Raw genomic sequence first — 22,855 nt, 5'->3', positions numbered from 1 at the left:
AACCAGCCAAGTTGCTCTCTGCTCTGCATATTCGTTTGGAAGGGAGGAAAGTCCTCTGCAAGCCGCTAGTCCACCACGCTACCACGACAGGGCGGAGGTCGGTTCTTGGATGCCTTCGCCAATGTAACAGCGCCATCTTTAGATCATGTTAATAAATTTGGTAATTTTTTTCGCTTGTCCACTGTTTCACATTTGCATGCAGTAAATTAATTCTCAGTGCACCACGACCCTTCACCCTATCCCAACCGTGTTCTTGGCGTAACTTACGCAGTGGTGTGGACCTCCTGTGTGAAATCAAAGGCGCAGAAAAATAGAGTGAACTCTGACGTCTGCACCGCTTTGCAGGGTGTACTCCGTGCAAGGGCGGCAGCACATGCACTCGTATTCGTACACCCATCAGGATGGTGGGGACCGGTACACGTTTATTGGCATTGACACCTGCACCGACCCCGGCATCAAGCTGCCCTTCAACTTCGTCGGCTCTCTGCCCGAGGTAAGGTTCGACACCCTTACCCTTCGTTGCGGACACCCATGAGAACATAACGTTCAGTTCGTGCAGGGCATGGTTTATTGCTATGGAGCTGCTATAGATTAAACAGACGGGGAAATTGATTTTTCGAACTGGTCAGTGTCCGCTGGGAGGTTTTTTTTTAGTTTTCCCTGACAGAACAACTGTGAGATGAATCGGACACCCAGCCTTGTGGCGGTCATGCATTCTGAGCCGGCGTAATTTCCGCTACTCGGTGGAATTTGGAACTGGGATTCCAAAGCTAAATAGCGAAGCAATATCCGTTGGTGTACACTTTCATGGCTAATTAGGTTGGGGTCGAACCTCGTTTCATGCAGTGCTCTTCAGGGGCCGAATTCTCTAAAACGACGGGGCGTCGCTTTGAAACGACGGGGTAGCGCCATGCAAATGCATGTGTTCTGGGGTTGTGGCCGTCGCTTTGAGGAAGGTGTGCACCTAGTGGGAGTCACTTGTCGCTTCGCGCCCTTGCCACAGTGCTTTTCTGCGGCTCCCACTAGGTGCACACCTTCCTCAAGGCGACGGCCACAACCCCAGAACGCATGCATTTGCATGGCGCTACCCCGTCGTTTCAAAGCGACGCCCCGTCGTTTTAGAGAATTCGGCCCCAGATCTGTTAAAGGGGTTGCGAAAAGATTAAAAAAAAGCAATGTGCTGATTTGGCTTTTAGAGCCAGATTTTCTAAGCGAAAGCTCCCTCAGTGGGACCAATGGAATTCTGTGAAAAAAAAAAAACGAATGCATTTCCCCATTCGACGGAGAAGCTCTGATAAGATCCCTCAACATGAGGCGCGAGAGTGAAACAGGGCTTCCATTGCGTCAAAGCGGTTGCTCCAAATTCACGAAAATGGAATAACGGTTCTAGGTAAGACAACACCCGCATTGACCATGAAGAAGGAGTACGATAATATACCTTTATCTCCTAAACTACGTATGGATATACATTTAGATCGTTCGTAGACGCGTTTACTGAATGCGAAAAATCATCGCATGGGTTCGTTCTTTGTTTGCCATGTGAGTCTTTGAAGGTTTGGCGATCGACCGGACGCAATGTCGGCGAAGGGTTGAAGGAATTTTAGCTTTCGCGCTTCTCTCAAGTTTCTTCAGAAAGCGATGGTAAATTTATCCTTGGAAACACGTACCAGTAAGCGCACCGTATCTTCGGACGTCTTGCAAACATATCTAGAAACTTCAACAGCGCGAACTGACAGGACGAAAGACGAGAGACACAAACGACGTATACTCTACAGCGCCCGTCTACGTCGTTGGTGTCTCTCGTCTTTCGTCCTGTCAGTTCGCGCTGTTAAAGTTTCTAGATCATGAACCAACTACATCGCACCAGAGTCTTGTTTGCAAACATAATTTTAACAACAAAATGGCTCCTTTCTGCAACAATATATGCTCAACAGATGTTTCTTCCCTTCCTTCCTTCCTTCCTTCCTCGCTTCCTTCATTCCTTCCTTGTTTTTTAGCTTCCGCGTCTATATGCTATTTGCTGCTGCCACCGTCTTCAATGATGCTCTTTTTACGTATTTCCGGTAAAAATTTCGATATTTGCGTGACCTCCATGCTCGTTACTCCTCTCCATGGTCCTCCCGGGGCAGTTATCACCGGCGGCATTTACGCGGGATTGGCACTCTGTCCACTTGTCAGTTTGAATTTCTGGTACTTTTCTAGACTTCAAAAATTCCGCGCCCCCATCCTGCAGTCTCGCTCAAATCACGGTAGCATCTGTCCTAGAGATGTACGTTTTCATAATTTTCAGGGGCGGGAAAAAAAGTTTTCTTTCGTGTTTTTTTTTTCAGACAAATAATAAAAGTTGAAGAAGGCCCATACGATCCAGTACAAACGTATTAAAAATTCCGCGTTTTTCTTAAGGAGGAAGCTTAGATGTCTCATCAAACTCGAAAAGTGACTGTAGTGGCTGGTGACTACACGAATGAAACCAACTTACGGCAGCTGTAAAAAAATAGGTATATAAAAGATACATAGAAACATATTTGCGTTTGAATGAGGCCGCCAAGAGTCGCAGCCAAGTGTGACAACTACAGCCCTAACCCTGTACCGTACTAGGATGGAACAAGAATTAGCCGGATGCGTGCCGCATGACAACTGAACGTGACGGTATACCGCAAACACGATGCAGCAGTGAAGAAGTCTTCGATAATTGCTAGATTTCGCCCTCAAATCACTCAAGAGTCTTAAGTGCCCATTGATTTTTTTCTATATACACTGAAAAATATATAATCGTTACATGCTGCATCAAAAAAGTCCCAGCAGAGCTTCTGCTCTCAAAATCTGCGCACGATTTCCCGTCAAATCATTGATTTCAGAAAGCGTTTTCCTCGCAGCATATTGGTCGTATCACAACAAATTTTCCCTGAGAAAATTTTTTTTTCAATGTTACCACTGTTGAAAAAAACGAAAAAAAAAACAGTTTTTTTTTCTAATGGGGTTCTGATTTTTTTTTTCAACTGCTCACATCTGTAATCTGTCCCCGTTGTACGCGGCCATTAAGGGCTGCCAAACCAACGACGTCATGTGAATACTATCAACGCTTGTGCAGTCTACTGAGAAACTGCTTTGAGCACAACTGGCTGGCGTGTCTTCTGCAGTCCGAGCTGAGCAGCCTCAAGCGCATTCGGGAGGAAACGCGGGGGAGCAACTTCACCATCTGGTTCGGCCACCACCCCACACGCAGCGTGGCCTCGAACGAACTCCACGAGCTGCTCAGGTGTGTGTGCAGGTTTTCTGCCTGCATTCTTTTCCAGTTTCTTCGCTGAAGTAACAAACAACTTTTAAATTCAAACCCTGTTGAATCCCTTTCTGTGTCGTGGCGTGGTTTCTTTGGAACTCGCCTCCCTAAGACATTGCTTGTAAAGGCCTTCTAGGACCCCGTGACTTTTTTTCCTCATGTGCTCGGACCGGACCCAATCGTGTAGGCACCCGTCTCGGTCATCGGCTTGGTCACGTACACAGGGAATGCGACAAAGGGACAAAGGGACAAAGGGACAAAGGGAATAGACAAAGGGAATGCGAACACAACAATATTAACCAGAACACGCCAAATTTCCAAAATACTGTTCGCGGAGGTCGAATTGGCATATTTGGAAGCCACATTACCCTATTTTGTTACTGTAATTAATACAGTCGTCAATTTGACTTGAACGTAAAAAATTGGCGCGATTTGTGTGTTCTGGTTCAGATTTTCGTGATCGCCTTTCGTTTGTCTGAACATGACTGAACGTGCTTAGCTGCATCGTTGACCGTGCGTGCGGGACGTCCCGCGATACGTGTATGCTCCCCATGAGGGCAGGGTTGCGCATCGTATTTCCACCAGCAACCGAGCCGCCTATTCTACTATCTCAAGAAATCAAGTTTCGAGTGCTGCGCACAAAACGTTTTACAGTTATGCGCAGGTAGCCGCTCATCACCGCTGCTGCCGCAGCCATAGAGTTTCATACTAACATATACTAGAGGGAAATCTGGCGCTGCATTCTCGTGCCGCCGTGGGAGGCGCCATTGCAGCTAGCGACGTTCCTCACCTACTTGGCTTGGCTAGGCGCGTGGCCTCTTTTTTGTCTCAAATCCAAAACCAACAAAAATGGGTGACATTGTTTTCATGTTCATCTCGCGTGAAGCTTCTAAATAATCCCTGACAGATCAATCTTTCTGGGGCTTTCATTTTATAATAACAAAACAAATTTGATTAATCTTCTGCAGTAATATTGTTGCTTTTTTGGAGCCAGAGGCAACTTTCCAGCCTGTTCGTGAGCCATGCCAAGGACAAGTGGAACGTGCCTGCCCGGTACATGACGGAACGCTCGCTGAAGCGCGGCTCCTCTAGGCAGTGGCGCCAGATTTCCCTCTAGTGTATATTAGTATGAAACTCTAAGGCCGCAGCTACGGGCGTGCCGGCTTCTGCTTGCGTGACAGGTGGCTTTCTTGCTCAGATATCAAGCTCAATACGACGGACGAACGCGCATGAACACAAGAATGAGGATGGAGAGTGTAGTCAGTGCTCGCCGCTGCGTTAGAGCCGAGTAAAAAGATAGTATACAAGCAAAGCGGCCGTAGAAAAGGCACAGCAAAGGGTGGAGAGAGTGTGGCGTCGGCGCTTAGCGCTGTATTACAGCCGCGGAGAAAGGGGGAGAGAGGGTGTGGGTGGAAGCAGCGCCAACACGGCGGAGGGAGGGGAAAGGGAACGTCGAACGCGACATGCCCATCCTGGCGGAAATCACGTGGGTACAACCGGCCGCCTGCAGGAGGCAGCAGCATTCCTTTGGACTGCGTCCGGGTCAATCGCATTTTAACAGCGAATCTGGTTAGCAGACATTTTGCGTGTCCGCCGTTAAAAATTCCACGAAAATGCCGAGCGCACGTGAGTGCGTGCCTCGCGGCGACCGCCAGGCAGCTAAAAAAACAAGAAGATTCCGAGCTCTCGTGTATGCGTGCCTCTCGGCGACCGCTCAATGTCCCCGGTGCACGTTTTCAAGCCAAGCAGACCGACTAAGGAGATTGGCAAAGATTGGCAAAAAAAAAAAAAAACTCCAGCGTTTGCTTAATCCTGGCAACGCTTGCTCGGAACGAGGAAGACGCATCATAGCGTATACATGCCTCCAAGGTGATGTCCAACGATTCTCACTTCCAAAAAAAAAAAATAATAAATAAAGGAAGCTGCCACTTATAGCAATAATGATGAATTAAAGGTCCTTGCGGTAGCGAAGAAGCAAATCGGCTGCAATCTTGGACTTAAACCGTCTTAATGATCGTGAAGGTTGCGTACAGGTTCGCTACCTTCAAGTTTTGCGCTGAAGTGTGAGCTTCCTTCATTTTTTTTATTTCATGAATGTTGGCAATCCAATGAGACCGCAACACCTTCGCTCCGTAATTTGTTACCACATGAATGGTTCGGACGACTCATTTGTTTTAAATACATGCTGAATTCCGGCCATGCCTGAAGGCTTGCCGATTTCTTTTTCGCTAGCATTTCACTTTGAAGGGGGCACTGCAATGCCACTGCCTGCTTGGTGCATTTACGTCGTTAACTGCATTACTAACAACCTGATATAGAACAGTGAGTATGAAAAATACGCGACTGGCCTCCTTCTCCTGTGCTTTTACTAGATATGGCCTGGGCTACTGGTGGCTGCAACGCTGTCTTTTTAACAGAGCCTCCAAGCGGCTCAAATTTCATGCCCCTTTTTGTTTGCGAGAAATATACTCGGCGTGCTGTAGTACAAACCGTCGCCTCGAAGCCGACCCGTGACTTCTGTATGCCACTTATTTTAAAAAAGCATTCGATTAAAATAGAATCATTATGGTAGCTCCCAAACGTGTGTAAAGATTGCTGGGGCTATCACCTTTGAAGTTCAAGTGACCGAATAGATGCTCGCAGCCAAGGTTTTAACAACCCTACACACTGCCCCAAAATAATGGGCTGTCGTGGTTATTTTGTTGATGCGAGGGGAAAACAAAAAGAAAATTAATGAAGCTCACACTAACACGTAGGACTTGAAGGTAGCTAAGCTGTACGCAACCTTCACTATACTCGGTTACAACTCAAGAACGGCACCACCTTATGTAGTGTATCACTCCGCCAAAGCGCCGGACCCATGACGTCAGTGCGCGCGCGTTTTGAAAGGGGTTTGCTATGAATGCGTGATATCGTCTGCCTTGTCTCACGCAGTTTGTTGTCGTCACTGAAGTCGTTTATAAGCATATTAAGTCCAAAAAATTACGGAAACGGCTCACGCCATGTTAAAAATATTCCCAGTAATGCGTTACTGGCGCCGCGCGGAGAAACATCCGGCTACGGTGATAAGGCAGCGCGGCAACTTCCGGTGCCGTTCTTAAGTTGTCACCGAGTATACCATCACGACGGTTTGAGTCCCCGATTGCAGCCGATTTGCTTCTTCTTCGCTGTCGCAACGACCTTTGTTGCTATAGGTGTGCGCTTCTTTGATTTTTATGGAAGTGATAATCATTGGACGCCACCTGGGAGGTGCGTACGCTATGACGTGTCTTTCTCGTTCCGAGCAAGTGTTGCCACGATTACGGCGAACGCTGGATATTTTTTTTTTGTCCAATCTTGGCCAGTCTCCCTAAGTGGGTATGTTTGCCTTGACAAACGTGCGCCAGGGACGCTGGGCGGTCGTCACGAGGCACGCACACACGAGAGCTCGGCACTTTTTTCGGTTTTTTAACTGCCGAGCGCTCGCCGCTAGCCCCGCGCTCACGAGCGCGCACTGGGCAATTTCTTGGTATTTTTAACAGCGGACACGAAAAATTACCATGTGCTAAACAGCTTCCCTTTTAAAGCTCTTGCGAAGGTGACATTGGGAGTGTGACAAAGAACCACATGTAGTAACAAATCCTTCAGTGTGGTACGCTTGATAGCTCGCTTTTGTTTCATTACTTGCCTGAGATTTTTCTTTATCCAGAAGATATTGTTTGTTCAGAAGCTATAAATTCCGACGTATATACCGGTATTCGAACGGAACACCTAAGAATAAAAGAGGCGATGCTTGAACTGAAGCTGTAGAAATGTGTATCCAGGCTTTTGAAATGTTCTTTTTCCTTAAGCGGCTGTAATATGTGTCCGGACACTTTGCAGTTACATCACAGGCTGCAAAAGCTTCTGTCTAGCCTGCTATTTTGTATGTTCAACCTGATAGCAAAAATGTCCTTGTGTTCAGGCTTGGAGGACCGTACCTGTGCGGCCACTACCACAGTGCGCTCGGCCTGTTCCACCTCGGCGCTTACACCCTGCAGGAGACAGGCTTCCTCGAGCTCGAGCTCGTCGACTGGAGGATAAAACGCGTGTAAGTGGGACTTCCCATGTTTCGAGTCATTCTCCGCAACACATTTCCCTCTTCTTCATCCAGTCTGTCTGTATATGAAGTGTCTTCCCATGCGCACAAGTTGCCCCCGCCCCCCATCTTTATTGATGTGAGTATCTTCGAAGGCATTCTTCCTTCTTAGAAGGCATTCGAAGAAGGAAGGGCTTCTTTAAATGCTCCAGCATTGTGGACTTGAGTGGCTGCTTCTATCTTGTCACACCAAAAAATACAAGTCGTCATCGGTAACTGCAAGCGAGACAAACATTGTCTTAGAGGAAATACGTCGTTTCGAAGTCTGGGGCTTATATGTTAAGGAGGATACTAATCATCATCAGCAGCAGCAGAAGCAGCAGTAGCCTATCCACGCCCACTGCAGGGCAAAGGCCTCTCCCATGGATCTCCAATTATCCCGGTCCTGTACTAACTGCGACGTTATCCCCGCAAACGTCTTGATCTCACCTGCCCACCTACCTTTCTGCCGCCCCCTGCCCCGCTTGCCTTCTCTAGGGATCCACTCTGTTGCCCTTAGTGACCAACGGTTATCTTGCCTTCGCATTACATGCCGTGCCCATACCTATTTCACACAAGGAGAATACTAATATGGGAAGATAACTACTAAATGGGGCAGTACTGGTGCTACTTACCCTTTTTGGGTGGGAATGGCAATCTGTATGTTTGTGCAAAAGAAAACTGCAGTTTCCCTTTGATAGCTAGTTATGTCAGTGCATTTATATAGAGGCAAGTGTTCCGGGGCACACCAATGGCTATATTGTAAACAGGCCCTAAATTATTTATGTAATTAAGCATGTGTTGTGTCTTTTTTGCCTCTTTGTGTCTCCCTATGTGTGCTTTCTCTTTTATCTGCGTCAGACATCATAGACGGATATCTCCGCCAGCCCTCATGCCATCACGAGCAATTCTGAAGACCATTCACAACTCTTTTAAATGTCGAGCTGCGCTGCAATGTTTTGCTAAAACCGTGCAGCGCAGCTCGACCATGGCGTCGTCGTTTACCTGCGGATTGACTATTTGTTCCTCCAGATTCCGGGTTGCAGCGGTCGATCACGGCCTGTTCAGCTTCGTGGACGTCCGTTACCGTGAGTGGCCCATCATCCTGGTGACGAACCCCAAGAGCACCATGTCAATAATTCCCTCCGTGGAGCCACTGTGGCGCATCTCCCGCTCCACACACATCAGGTATACGGCAGGGGATCGGGTAGTGGTTCATGAGAGTAGGAGCAGCCCTGGCTCCCTTACGCTGCCAAAGCACTGTTCAATTCGATGCTACATAAATCATGTACGTCTTTCCGTGTGTGGGAGTGTTCACGAACGTGCTTGCACGCACTCACAGCCTGAACCTGCAGTGGTTTAAACTTCAAATGTTGGAGTTTCTGGCGATGAAATCAATCAAACATTCGTGGCGCATTGTACCACCCCACTTTATTCTACAGATTACCTCAAGACAATCGCAGATGATCCCCGCTCCTTCACCCCCTTGGTGTCAACAAACTTTTATGCGGATACTCAAGTGATGTCGGAATTTTTTAATCTAACAAACTTTTCACGCGACAATTCTCACCAGAATTTTTCCTTGCAGTGTAGAAAGGCGAAGGAATACTGAACACAGCTATTTTATGCAAATTTTATGATAGCAGGGGGTTTTAAACAATCTGAAGGTAACATTCCGAAATCAAAATACTGGCTGCGTGGGATTATCAGTCAGGGGGATCCCCTAGTGTCTTAGTTTTTTTTTACTGCATTTTTAACCTGTGCATTAGAGGTTGTTTCACACAGTGTATTTTGGCATGCTGGGAGCACACATACAACCAGATTTTGTCTACGTTGCAAAAGTGTTGTACATACCTTTAACCGTTTGTAATATCTCATGACACTCTGTACTTCCCACATTTTCATTTACAGTACGCAATTTACTAGCTTACCTTAAACATCTTTGGGTTGCAATAAGACCCCAAAATGCAACTACATTACAGCTGCAATTTTCGCCATATATCACTGCAAATATTATGACCGTACAAAGTTTCATGAAGTAGATGCGAATATTTCAGTCATAAACTATAACATTCTTCTTGCTTGGGCCAGAAAGTTCTGCAGATCCATAGATCGATTGTCATATCCTGCTTTCGAATGCATAAGGGCGAAGCGAATCTGAAAAGCACTTCCCGTTATACTATAAGCATGATATTGGTAGGTACTTTGTCGTAACTACATCTTGTACTAATTAGAATTCGCAAACATGGTTAGACACCTCTGGCACCCTCAAGGATTGTGAATTACCTTGTTGACAAAAGTTCGGCCTTTCGCACATTTTTGGACCAAGTGGCCTGACCCGCCTCCCCGCCGGAAATTTTCAATGAATGTCATTTTCTCTCTTCTACCAGATGCAGTGTGCGCGCGCGCGTGTGTACGCGTGTGCGCGTGTGTGCGTGTGTTCGTGTGCCTGTGTGTGTGCGTGTGGGTGGGTGCGTGCGTGCGTGTGCGCGTGCGTGCGCGTGTGTGCGTGTGCGCGTGTGTTCTTTCTTTCTTTCTTTCCTTCCTTCCTTCTTTCCTTCTTTCCTTCTTTCTTTCTTTCTTTCTATCTATGATGTCAGGTTTCTTGTTCGGGCCACTTTGGTGCTCTTGAAGACATTAACCCCGATTTGAATAATAGTGATAAAAAAAATATGGCGCTAAACTAACGAACACGAAGGGAAACACAAACCACATATAAAAGGTGCCTGTATATGTTGTTTGGTTGTACCTCCTCCTTCGTCTGTTTAGCGCCCTATTCTTTTTACTGCAGAAACGAAACAGTTAGCTCACAAGTTCTGTTGAAGAATGGTAGTTCTAACAAGAAGATAGTGTGGTGATGTGCTTAGGCCTAATCTTCGTTTAGGAATCTTGTTTCATATATTGCTCATTCAATCCTTACTGCCGATGGAAGGAGTACTACAGTTAAGTCGTGACTACCGCAGCTCATGTTAAGATGTCACCATATGCCAAGTAGCCCACCTGGTCTTCCCACTCTATGGGAACGTTGATGTGACTAAGGGTTACTTTTTCTTCCGATGAAACTGTGCAGAAAATAAATGCACAGACATGCTGCATATACAAGCTGCACACTTGTTCAGAGTACCTGCAGCTGTTGTCTTATCTACTCTTGTAACGTTGCCGCTACTTTCCTTATAGGCACGAGATTGACATCCGGCTACCAGTAGAAACTCCCACTCATCTATTGTGATTTGCTTAAGGGGGACTCGCCTGTTAACATTGCTATGCGACTTACGACTTCATAATCCACGGGCTTAAAAACCATCTCGCACCAATACGAAAAGCTTCACAAATACATATCAGTGTTCACAACGGCCCAGTTTACTTATTTTAGAGGTATAACGCCTGCACTGAAATAAAGAAATAAAACTCCTGATTGCTGGACAGCTAGCGCCATCAAGTGAAAACTGGATAAACCAAAACGCGCTTCTTGTGTTTTCTTTTGTTTTATCTCAGTACAGAAGTGATATATTTATAAAGCACACTGTACCATTAGGAACATTCCTATCCATTTGTAAAAACTTTCACGTCGGTGCACGACGCTTTTTAAGCGCGTGGGTCATAGATTAGTCAGTCCCATATGATAATGATCAGGTGAGTTCCCCTTAAGGTGTTACCACCATTTTAATTGACACTGTTCTCAACTGAAGTTGCCTGGTTGTGACACGAAGGCATTGGAGAGGCAGTAATGGCCAACAAACCTCGCGACTACTTAGCCGCAGATGACGGAACACTTTACTGTCTTCCTCGTTGCAGGGTGCTGGTGTTTTCACCCGAGCCTGTACCCGAGGTGCGTTGCAGCATAGACGACGGTGACTGGCGGTCGCTGAAGCAGGTCGGGAACGGTTCCCTCTGGGTCGCTCCTTGGAACGCGTCTGCGGTCTCGGGTGGGCTGCACGTAATCAAGTGAGCACCTCTGACCAACTGCTCGCGATTGCACTGATTGTACCAACCACCACAGTTGCCAACCCAGTCCTTTAGGCAGGTGTTCGTTCTTGTTCTCAGGGGCCAGGACGACAAAACGCAATCATTTATAATTTCCAAAAACTTCACTTTGGTACCTCGCTGTACTCCAATCTTTCCCTAAAAAACGTTGCTCGCACGGAAAATAAGTAAGAAATACTGAAAAACTTGGAAATGTGTACTACACGAAAGGCGTCACTGCAATTTCAGAACGATGTTTCGTGGCAGTGGCTTCGTCGACAGACACAATTCACACAAACAAGTCGCTGTGACGTCATAAAGGCTGGGCGAGGAGTCACCCCTTCTTTATGTGCTTTATAGTCCGCAGTAATCGTCAGCAAGTTTCAATAAAGGTTGCATTATTGTCTCTGAGACAAAGCAGCCTTCTGAACGAACAAAACTAGTCATTTCTTTTTTTTGTCCCTTCACGAAAAACTAACATAAATACATTTGAGAAAGACAAAAACCTGCATGCTGGACTAGGCTGCCCTTTCCATACCAAGGGCTATTCCTTGGCCAACAAATTAGAGTGGGCATGTTGTTGTTGAGGTCTGTGCTCGATCCTTTATGTCGTAATGTTCCAAAAAGGTACCGATAGGGCACTTACACTCCAGAATGTAATCGACATTCATCTTTCCGTTTTCATGCACATGAAAGAAATACAGCCCGCATTGGTGTATTATGAGGAAGACTTTTCGTCCTCATTCGTTGGTTTCACACGTCTTTGTCTAAGTGCACCCGAAGCACTATTGGTAAAATCAGAATCCGTACCTACAATGATTGACTTGTCACTTTGTATCCAGGAAGACACAGTCATTAAACAGGTCAATTAGCTTGGCGAATTTCATTGGAACAACGTTAAACCTTACGTAAGGAAGGGAGGTGACAACGCTCCGCAAAAACGCGGTAGGCATGGCTTAACCTATCACAACAACAACTTTGAGTGTGTCGGTTTGGTGGTTCTGCAGGACTAGTTTTCGACCCCAAGAAATGTAGATAAGAACTAGATCTCACGCTAGAATTCTCCCAAGCTTGCGCCGAAGACATGGTTCATTCAGCGTTGCGTCACGCCGCTTCTGCGTGTTTAAACAAGCGGTAAGGCCTGTTTAAAGAATCATGCCTAATGATGAAGATGGTTGAACCAAATGCTTTCTCGTGAATGATTCCTTGGTTGTCGTCTGAGTTTGGACCTTGACTTGCAGATGGTTAGGACTTTCACTCATTGAGATTTGACTTTGACACGAACGAAGTTTGGACTTTTGATCACAGCGGCTTCGATATCATTGGCCTTTTTATTTCGCACTAAGAAAGCTCCGCGTTCAACCATCGTTGTCGTTGGACCGAGCGTTGCGTGGTTGTAACTCACGATGTCACCCGCGTTGACGTCCGTAGTCGTAGTCCGCATGCTCACTGCGCATGCGCGTCGAGTCGAGGTGATAGCGAACACTCTCTCTCGCGAGGGGCATTGGATTGGATTCGAACACTCTCTCGCAAGGGGCATTGGATTGGATTCGATTGGATTGGCTTGGATTGGATTGGATTGGCTTTGGCTTTGGCTTGGCTTGGCTTGGCTTGGCTTGGCTTGGCTTGGCTTGGACTGGATTGGATTGGATTTGGATTGGATTGGATTGGATTGGATTAAAGTGGATTGTGTTGGATTGTGTTGCGTCATAGCCGCGGCAGACGCGCTGGGGTCGGCGCATGTGCAGTACTCTTTCTTCCGCGGTTTCCTCTCCTTCGGGCGCGCTGCGCATATAACCGGTGTGCCGTTCTCCGGCGAAGCAACATCCACGATTGGCTCAAACACCTAGAGTCCACGCCGCTTTACAACTACGCCAACGTCGTCGACTGGGACCGGCTTAAGCAGTCCCCTCAACGTATATAAGCGGCGGAGCGCGCGTTAGGAATTCAGTCAAGGGCGTCTTTGCTTGGCTTTCGCTTGACGTGACGCTTTGCTTGACTCGAGTAGATGTGACGCATTTACTCGAGTTCCCCCCGTGGGAAGATGCGGGCGCCTTTTTTGTAATTTTGCACGTCCAGGCACTCCTTTCTAAATCCAAGCTGCTTCAACCATATTAGAAAGGGGCAATAGGATAGACGTCGGCTTCATAACGTGAGGGACCCAGGTTTGATTCCGACAACGGAAGCATTTTTTTATTTAGGTGCTTTTACGATCGTCATCATCTTCAGAGAAAGTTAACTGTCCTGGAGTGCGTTTTTGGCGCTCACGGACAAATCAGGGAGACATGGAAAGCTTGGCTTTAAACACCGATATGACATGCTTGTGTCCAGGGTGGAGGCCATGGGCTCGGGTGGTGGTTGGTCGAAACCGACGGAGGTGACTTTCTCCTTGGACAAGAGCCAACCAGCCCCCAACCTGATTACGGAGTTCGTCCTCAAGTCTGGGCTATCGGGGGTGGGTAAATTATTCTTCGCCCTATCTCCACTTCTCCCAATAATGACCGCAAGACAAGGCGGACTTGGCGTTGTAGAACATGGCTTTACCGGGCACGTAAACTTGGAAGAATGGAATATTGTGTGTGTGTCAACGTTTCACCATCCATGCGTGCACTTTAGAAACCTTGCTTTTGCAAAACATTTTCATTTATGACAGAACCTTGGCACCGCTAGTGTAGCGTTTTACGGTGCAGGTTGTACCAGACTATTTTAGGTTTTCTTTTTTTCATTTGGGAAACAAAGAAGGACTAGAAATGGGGCTGATACCGAATGGGCAATAATGCAGAATCGTGAAATGCGTGGGACCAAATTGGATAAATTAACTGAGCAGTGTTGTACATGAAACAGTAGCACCCTGCTTTAGAAAATTAATGCTAAAGCCAACGGAGTGAGATAAGAGGTAGTGTATGTGTAAGATGATTCCGCCAAGCCTGTGTGTGCGCATTGATAGGTGCCTAGCGTCACTAAATAAATGATTTTAGAGTATCGGCACGCTTTTCGCTCATTGTTATGTGCGACAGAGATTTTCATTGGTTGGTCGGCACCACGTGATATTTGTTTACATATGGGTGCAGTCATTTTTGTTTCTGGGCGCCTCTCTCTCTCTCTCTCTCTCTCTCTCTCTCTCTCTCTCTCTCTCTCTCTCTCTCTCTCTCTCTCTCTCTCTCTCTCTCTCTCTCTCTCTCTCTCTCTCTCTCTCTCTCTCTCTCTGCTGCGTGGACGCTAGAGCGGCCGGTCACACTCTGCCCGTCACAACCGGCGGCTGTTTCGTTGGGAGAGATGGCAACACTGCCAGCCAGAAACAAAACGGCCCCCAGACGCTTCTTGGTGCACGAAGTGGTGGTACTCTTAAGCGTAGCTTATTTAGTGACGCTATAGGTACCCGTGGCTGCACGTGCGTACAACGGGTGCTCCCAGAGGAGAGCGACTGCGGGGAAGCTGCAACAGAAGGTGCGGCCAGTGTGGCTTTCGAAGTAATTAATGTCAAAAGGAGGGGGAAAACAAGCAGCTAGGGATCCCTTGATAATCGCTGGGCTTTCGCCTTTAAATCGCGTGAGTAAACCAAAAAGCCAGAGAAATTTTTCTGTCCCTTTTAGAAACCTTACTCCAAGTGAAACATTTTCTCTTTTTGACCAAATATCCCCCATTCATGACGCGTAGTTAGTGGCGCCAAGGCGTTGCAATCAGGTGAGGGCAATGGTTGTTTGCTTCTCTCCACATCAGTGCGAGATGGGTCATCTAAAGAAAGAACTAGAACGAGTGTTTTTCTATATTTTGCAGCTCCGGCTAATCTTCATCTTGCACGTCCTGCCCTGCCTGCTGCTGATGCTCTGGTTCAAGGCGGTCCAGACGTTTTCGTGGAGTAAGAACCCATTCCTGCTCAAAGCGGGCCTACAGCTGATAAAAGTAGGGTGTGGGAAAATTTATTTTTTCTTAAACGCGACATTGTCTTCCTACTTGTTACTGACACTTTCTGCCAGGTCAGGTGATTACAAGCCTCCTCCTTACATCAGGGACTCTAGTAATCATGAATGTGTCCTGAACAAGCCTCCGCCTTTCTGTTAGCATTTATGTCTGGAAGATCGAAGTGTCCAGGGCTTACTGTTTGAAGGGCGACTAAAAAGAGACATAAAAGAAAAACTTCAACAACTCCGGCTTCAATACCCCCTCGTGTCTGTGTCTGTGTCGGACTGTCTGTTGGTCGTGTCTCTGTCTTCTTTTACTGTCTTCGTTTGGGCGCCGTTTCACTGTTTTATGATGAATTAACTAGCACTAACCCAAGCATTAGTAAAGCTGAACCTCATACTCTTGTATGTGCACAATATATAATTCCCCTTGTCCCTTCCTCCCCCGTCCTCTTTATGCAGTGGGTCCCCCCAACCTCAGCTCGGAGTGCCTGTGCTGTGGCTGGCTGCGTAGGCCGCTGAACCTGCTGGCTTCGGTGGACTCCCTCTTCTGGCCCCTGTTCTGCCTGCCACTCTACCTATGCTTAGGTAACCGCCCGGCCACCGTTCTTTCCTACCACGACCCAATCCCTTTAAAGGGGCCACGAAGGCAAAGTATGGTTTCTTAAAAAGCCTGTTGTGGGCCGATGACAATGATACTCCTTCTATCAAAAATTTAAAAAAAATGGCTCCAATCTACGCCGTTAAAGGAGCCATGAAGACAAAATACAAGTTGGGTTTATTGGAAAGACTGCTTAGTCCCGATAACAATGATACCAATATCATTGCAATCTTCGAACAAATAACGGGGATACCAAAGAAAACGTGCGAAGCAGTCGCGACCCCCTAGCCAATTTCCCGCAACTTTTCTATGACGTCACGGAACCTTGTTTGTGCGATTGGCGGCCGCCTAACTGTCCTGTCGCGACGACACACGACTGGACGTCTGTAATGGGGCCTCTAGTTCCATTTGACCGCATCACTTGAATGCTAACGTGCAGTTAACGCACTGAAAATTGTTTTATTGTTGGCCCGTATGACGTCATTCTTGCTCATAACACGTCACTGTGGCGCAAAATTTGAGTTTCTAAATACTTCTTGCTTTTTTTGTTAAAAAAACATCTTTTGTGTCTGTAATGGAGCTGAGTGAGATACTGAATCCCAGTTTTTTCAACTTTTTTCAAACGAAGTTGTATCTTCTCTTCATGGCTCCTTTAAGGCGGTTCGACTGCGAAGCTGTAAACGTCACACACAACGATTACCCATGCGGCGTCATTGAATGCACACACGGGGCTCTAAAAGAGTGAAACCACAGACTCTGCAAGCCGTTGCATGGGATTTGCGGGGGCGGTGTCCCGAACGCACAGCGTCGGCAGAAAGAGCGGAGAGGAGCGTCTTTCGAACGGTGAGGAGGGGGCGGCACCCATGGCTATGACGCCATGTCTCTCACTGCCTCCCCCACACTCTGGTTTCATTTGTCGCCTCTAAAAAGCGCTCACCCCCTCCCCAGACGCTGAATGCAAACCACCGCTTGTCTCCCCGTCTCCACGTGTGGGCGTAGCTTAGTCGTCAAGATGACGAGCTCTCGCACCGCTTCTGCATTCGGGCCCTGGTTCTATACCTGGCGATGCCAGTAGTTTGTGTAGCCTGGGTGCAGTCAGTAGACAGTAGAAGCCTGGGATGTTTCTTTGTGCAGCCAGTAGTAGCCTGGCAGATTTCTGCTGACGCGGACACCAAAATTTTAAAGACGATAGTCTTTCTTAGGCTACTTAAACCCAGAAATTTTGGTCTGTCTGTCTGTCTGTCTGTGACTCGATTCAGCCAACCAGCCAAAGTAAAACAATGCCTTCGCAATATATTTATATAGTCACAGCTAAATGTACCCATCTAAGTCCGGTGTAATGTTCATACTTGTCAACATTGTTGAAGAAGAACAACACATTACGCAAATATAAGGCAAAAAATTAACACAGAAGTGATATTTGCAGTGTTCCTTTATAAACAATCATACCTGCTTGACTTTTGCGAAATTAAATACTTCATCAACTTCAGAAAAAAAATCGCTCCTCCGTCGCCTGCTGTCGTCCGCGCCACTATAGCTTCTGGCGCCATTTTAAGAAATCAACCGGCAACAGTTACGAAAGGTTCCACTAGATAGGTTCCACGTTCTGCTTGCAACGCACGTGGAGTAGGGAAACGCGGTTCTATAAACGTTGAAGTAGGGCGACTCGATTCACGCGCGTCTTCGCCGCACGGCAGCGTTGGCATCGAGACACCCGGTTTGGAGCGGTGGAACGCGGTAAACTTAAATGGACTTGAGCAAACCTCTGGCGTGTTATCTTGGAAGGAACGAGACGGAAGATGAACAACATGAGAGGTGAGCGGGAAAGCGAAGGGAGGCATTTACTTGGCAAAAGTCGATAAAGACTGTCGTCTTTTGACGACATTTGCAACGAAAGGAGCAGATACGCGGGCATTTTTTTTTTGTCAGGTTACAGCTGTACTGCTTCTTAGTAATGGAGCTATTAAAGGAAACGTGCAGTGCTGACTCCCTAGACACTTTACGGTGATTTCGATATGGCGTTAGAGAATATTGTTTGTGTGATTGGCAGGCCGCCTACCTAAGCCACCGCCAATAAACTTGACCCGGCGATTTTAGTGGGGCCTGCTGGCGTGCAGACGCTAATAAGTGTGTTTTAGTGCTGGTCCATATTACAACACACATTATGTCATTGTAGCTCGAAATTTAAAAGGTTTTAAGTATTCCTTGCGTTATTTTGGGTTAAAGAAAACGCCCTTCTCGGCTGGTACGGAGTCGCGTGAGTCACCAAAAGCCAGTTCTTTGAAACTGAACAAAGTGGCATTCGGTTTTCGTGGCCCCTTTAAGGCCAAGACGTGAACTCTTGTACCGATTCACATGCGGGCAGAGTTGTGGCAGCTGCCGAATTTTGGCATGCTGTGGGTATACTCACAGCAATTCTTCGCGGTGAGGGGTTGTGGGCTCTCTCTCACTCCATTGCTGGGATCCGAACTCGTGCACACATTGCTTGTAAATGCTGTAACTCTTGTGCGAAGCTTTCGTAAGAAGCAGTTCGGATATTTTTAATTTATGAATGCACAGAATATTCATAGGATCCTGCCATTTCATGCAGTACGCAATACGTATGACTGGTACAGAGGGGACTAAAGTTTGTTATGTCCGTTTCCCTGAAGTCCGGTGTCGATCAGGAGTCCAATAGCTGAGCTCCAGTTGATTTGGCACAAGACTGAGCAGAGCGATGGGAATTAAAGTTCTCGAAGATCGTGGCCGGAGTGACGAATTCCAGGCGTGGTGTATACGATGAGAATAAGTGAAGGCTTTACATACAGTTATTTACGTTAACATAACTGAGTACACGAGGAATAGAGGAAAACATAAACAACTCCGAATTCAATACCCACCCCTGTATACCCATCCCTCACCACACGGGCGGCTCGCATTTGCCATCGACCACAGACAAACACATTCTACAACACCTCGATACTCCGCTACATCTCCAGCTTCACTGCCCCTACAACTGCACTTGTCGTTCCGTTCCGAACCCCACTTTCCACTTAGTCTGGGAATGCCCCCACGTGCCAAAGCCCTTCTCATCCCCTTCCCCTGAATAATGAGAGTGAGAGCTGGCCAGCTTACGATGCGAGGACCAGGAATGCCTTATCCCTCGCCCCCAGGCAGCTGCGCTGGCTCGCGGCTTTCTGCGCTGAGAGATAAAGAGAAACGACATCAGAGCTGCGCAGAACGGTCTCCAACTGCCCCTCGCTTTTAATTAATAACGAAACACCTAGCGGATCCTTCTTGTGTGGTCATTCCCTAATAATATGGCGTAGGTCTGCCCTGCCCGTACATAGCCTACACTGTACATGACAGGATTGGGGAATCTATTTGTCTGTAAGAGGCTTCATGTTACAGTCTGCCATTTGTTGAGAGTACAGTGAGCGGGGTGATATTTAACCCGTTCCAATCTGTAATGATTAATTATGTCTCTGCATGAGGCCATACGGTCCCTCCCACGAGTCCCAGCACGCGAGAAGGGCTCAGATGTTTCCGCGACGTGATCGGCTCGGTTAGCCAAACCTCGAGCCGCGTCGTGAGCGTTCTCGTTACCGGGTAGAGAAGAGTGAACCCGCGTCCATACGATTTGGACCGTTCTCTGGTCTTCGAAACCGACCAGAATTCTCAGTGCCTCGGAAAAGATCCGTCCCTTTGCGAAATTCCGAATTGCAGTTTTAGAGTCGCTGACAATAAATTTAGCTTGCGTGCAAGTCATCGCCATAGCAATGGCCGCATATTCTGCCGCTTCCGGCGACGACGTCAGTGTCGTGCCGCTAGTTACGGAATTGCCGTTGCGGTCGATAGCTACCACGGTCTTGCTATCACGGGCCGCGTATTACGCGGCGTCCACGAACACAACGTTTTCGGCGTTTTAAATGCAGAGCATTTCAGTAACTCACGATGTCACCCGCGTTGACGTCCGTAGTCCGCATCGCTCCACCTACACTATATAAAAAAGTAATACTTTCCGGCGCCAGGTTTCGATCCCACGACTCTGCGGACGGAACGCAAGGTACATGGTTCTCTACCCAGTGCGCCACAAAGCCGACACAGCATGTAAGCTTACGAACGCGCCTTATATCCTTGACTCATTCAACCGTCGGCCACAGGTTCACCCTCTCCCCCGCGTCCTCCTCGCCTTCTCTCCACTCGCAACACCCTCTCTCGCCGCGTTCGGTTCGGGCGCACAACAGGTGGGGACGTGCGCAACGCCCTCTCTCGCCGCGTTGGGTTCGCGCTGAGCAACAGTCGGTTCGCGCGCAAGAACAGGTGGGGGCGATCGCATCGCGCTCTCTCGCCGCGGTCGGTTCGGGCTTAAACCACATATGTCGTTCGCGCGCGCTCCGGTCGCTAACATCTGTGGCGTGATCGTGACGTCAACATCACGCGTTCGTGTGGTGGCGCGATTTCGGCGCTATAACACTCTCTCGCGAGGGGCATTGGATGGGATTCGATTGGATTGGCTTGGATTGGCTTGGCTTGGCTTGGCTTGGATTGGTTTGGATTTGGATTGGATTGGATTAAAGTGGATTGTGTTGGATTGTGTTGCGTCATAGCCGCGCCACGTTGCGTCATAGCCGCTCCACGTTGCGTCATAGCCGCGGCAGGGGGTTCACGGCACGTTTCACGTTTCACCATCGACTTCATCGACAATGTCTACGCTGGAAGACAACAATTACAACAACAACCAATACGTAATCCTTACGACTTGCAGGCGCGCCCCTCGTGGAAATGCTCTGCATTTGATCGTGCCCCTCGCGAGGGGGATGTTTCTTTTTTATTTGAATCTCTTCTGCGAGGCTTTCGCTCTTCCTCATTTTCTATCTTTGTTAGGTTCGGGGTACATATTCCGCGGTATAGGCGGTATTCATTGGCGTGTAATGCATGCAGGCCACCATGCGAGTGCGCCGCCATATCTGTGGCCAAGCGTCTGTTGCCAAGGCGACGTTGTGCGCACGGCCCCCAGATCAGGCATCCCTCTTCTCCTCCATCACTTCATGGCAGCCAGGCAGGCCGCGGGCCGCGACGTGACCTTGTGTTTCCGTGCAAGGCGTGTGCGAGTGATTCGATAGTCAGTTGTACCGCGATAGCGTTGGTTACGCGAAAAGTCATGATTCCGCTCACGAGTGTGACAACCTTATCTGCAATTCAACCCCAGCCTCCGCGCACACCTCCGAGCGAGTGCGAGTCGGTCGTGGCACAAAGGTTGCAACGTGAGGGCAGTGGTCCGTTTGACAGCAGGAACTGCATTTCCGAACTGTTGCCCACTGAACGCAAAGTAATAGAGAGTTTTAGCTGGCTGTTTTTGACGCTCCTCCCGACGGCCCGCAAAGCACAACCGGAGCGTCAGCGGCAGAAAGGCTTTTAGCTAAGCGATAACCGTATCTCCCTCGACGGGGAATGATTCGCTTTACTGGTCGTGCCCTGTGCGTGGGCAAACCAAAACGTCGTCGCGAAGTAAAGATACGCATTGGAATTTGGTTGCTCAAGTAATGTAAAGTACCGTGTTTAGTGCCTTATTTCACCTTTTTAAAACGGTGTAGTCGCTTGCACGGTATAATGCTTCTAAATTATTTAAAAAAAGCCGATAAACTTTGGAATAGCCAAGACAAGGCTGTCTTTCTCGGCGCTGCATAGAAGCAGCCCCGCACTTCGGTCGGCGTTTTTCGCTTCCGTACTAAAGCTTGTTGAGGAGCGTGGCACCTTTGCCTATTCGGAAGCGCTTTCGCGATTTCGTCGCTCGCGTTTCAACTAAAGAAACGGAGTTCGCAGGAGCGCGCTCGCATCGCGGGGCAGCCATGTTGATATTCCGCACGGTTAGTGGACCGGGACCCCGCTCCGATATCGCCGCTAGCGCCTTTGCGCGCCACGCATGCGCAATGGCGCTCCCGCTAGCAATCGGAGAGGAGCGGACCGTCAGAAACGGTCAGCTAAAACTCCCTAATACCTCGATGCCAAGTGCTGTTGAGTGCAGCACAGTACGATCTATACCTATTGCCAGACGCGTATGAAGTAGCCGCCGCAGATCAGCTGATTGCCAGCCACTGCGCGCTAGCGTTAGGCGTGAGTTGTTTTGCTGAGTGTGAAATATTTAGCGCACGAGAAAGCCAGCACTAAATCGTCGTACGCGCGAACCATTTCTTCAAAGAAATTATTTGGTTTTTGTACTCAACGCAATAAAGGGCGCTTACCAGACATAAAGTCGTGAATGCGGTGCGGGTGCACTTGCGTCGACATCCGCGGCGGCAGCCAACTGCAGCGTCGGATATGCGCGCCGTTCGCAGCCGCGGTTTCATCCTCCGTGGATTCGAAGTGCTCGAGGGTAGGTAGAGCACCACCACATAATGTGAGTGCGATTAATATTGTATCTGTTGACGCCACTACCGATAATCGGGCTGAAACGCAGCAGACGATGTCCGCTGGGTTTTTTTTTCTGCGAGATGCGGGCGCAAAGCGCACGCGCTGGCACGGTGCCACCGACATGGCGGTTTTCAGTGTTGATAGGCGGAGAAATCGCCCACTAAACGTTTTCATTGAATACCACCTATAGGACGGGTGTGAATGCATTCCCACACGCACGCGCGCCCGTGTGCGCGAACCCACGCCCACGCCCACACACACACGCGCGCACACACACGCGCGCACACACACACACACACACACACACACACGCACGCACACGCACACGCACACACACACACACACACACACACACACACACACACACACACACACACACACACACACACACACACACACACCTGCCCTCTCCGGCAGCGGTGGGTTCGGCACCGCTCCCTTCTTGCCTACCTTCTAGAGACGGATGCTTATCTCTACCTGTAAATAGTTATTTTTATGCCAACGGGCACACTATGGCAAAAAAAGGTTAAGCAGGTTCATGTGGCTGATCTCTTGTGCGTTTGTGCGCACACATGTAATAACTTTGGCTGCGCGTTAGCCCCAATTTATGCCCTCGCCCT

General features: G+C 48.3%; 1 protein-coding gene across 1 annotated transcript in view; it reads left to right on the top strand.

The window, feature by feature from the left end:
• Positions 1–22,855, top strand: part of LOC144143016 (transmembrane protein 62-like) — a 35,513-nt gene that overhangs the window by 9,559 nt on the left and 3,099 nt on the right. Inside the window, exons 5-12 of the mRNA XM_077674839.1 lie at positions 346–493; positions 3,141–3,259; positions 7,224–7,349; positions 8,409–8,564; positions 11,172–11,321; positions 13,671–13,794; positions 15,117–15,198; positions 15,704–15,829. Of these exons, the coding sequence (XP_077530965.1) occupies positions 346–493; positions 3,141–3,259; positions 7,224–7,349; positions 8,409–8,564; positions 11,172–11,321; positions 13,671–13,794; positions 15,117–15,198; positions 15,704–15,829 (1,031 nt within the window). The remainder of the gene's footprint in view (positions 1–345; positions 494–3,140; positions 3,260–7,223; positions 7,350–8,408; positions 8,565–11,171; positions 11,322–13,670; positions 13,795–15,116; positions 15,199–15,703; positions 15,830–22,855) is intronic.

Source organism: Haemaphysalis longicornis, unplaced genomic scaffold, assembly GCF_048455015.1.
Source record: "Haemaphysalis longicornis isolate Haplotype H1 unplaced genomic scaffold, Haemaphysalis longicornis Haplotype H1 scaffold_6, whole genome shotgun sequence".
NCBI lineage: Eukaryota > Metazoa > Arthropoda > Arachnida > Ixodida > Ixodidae > Haemaphysalis > Haemaphysalis longicornis.
Note: the sequence above shows the minus strand (reverse complement) of the source record. Positions and strands in the feature narration are given on the sequence as shown.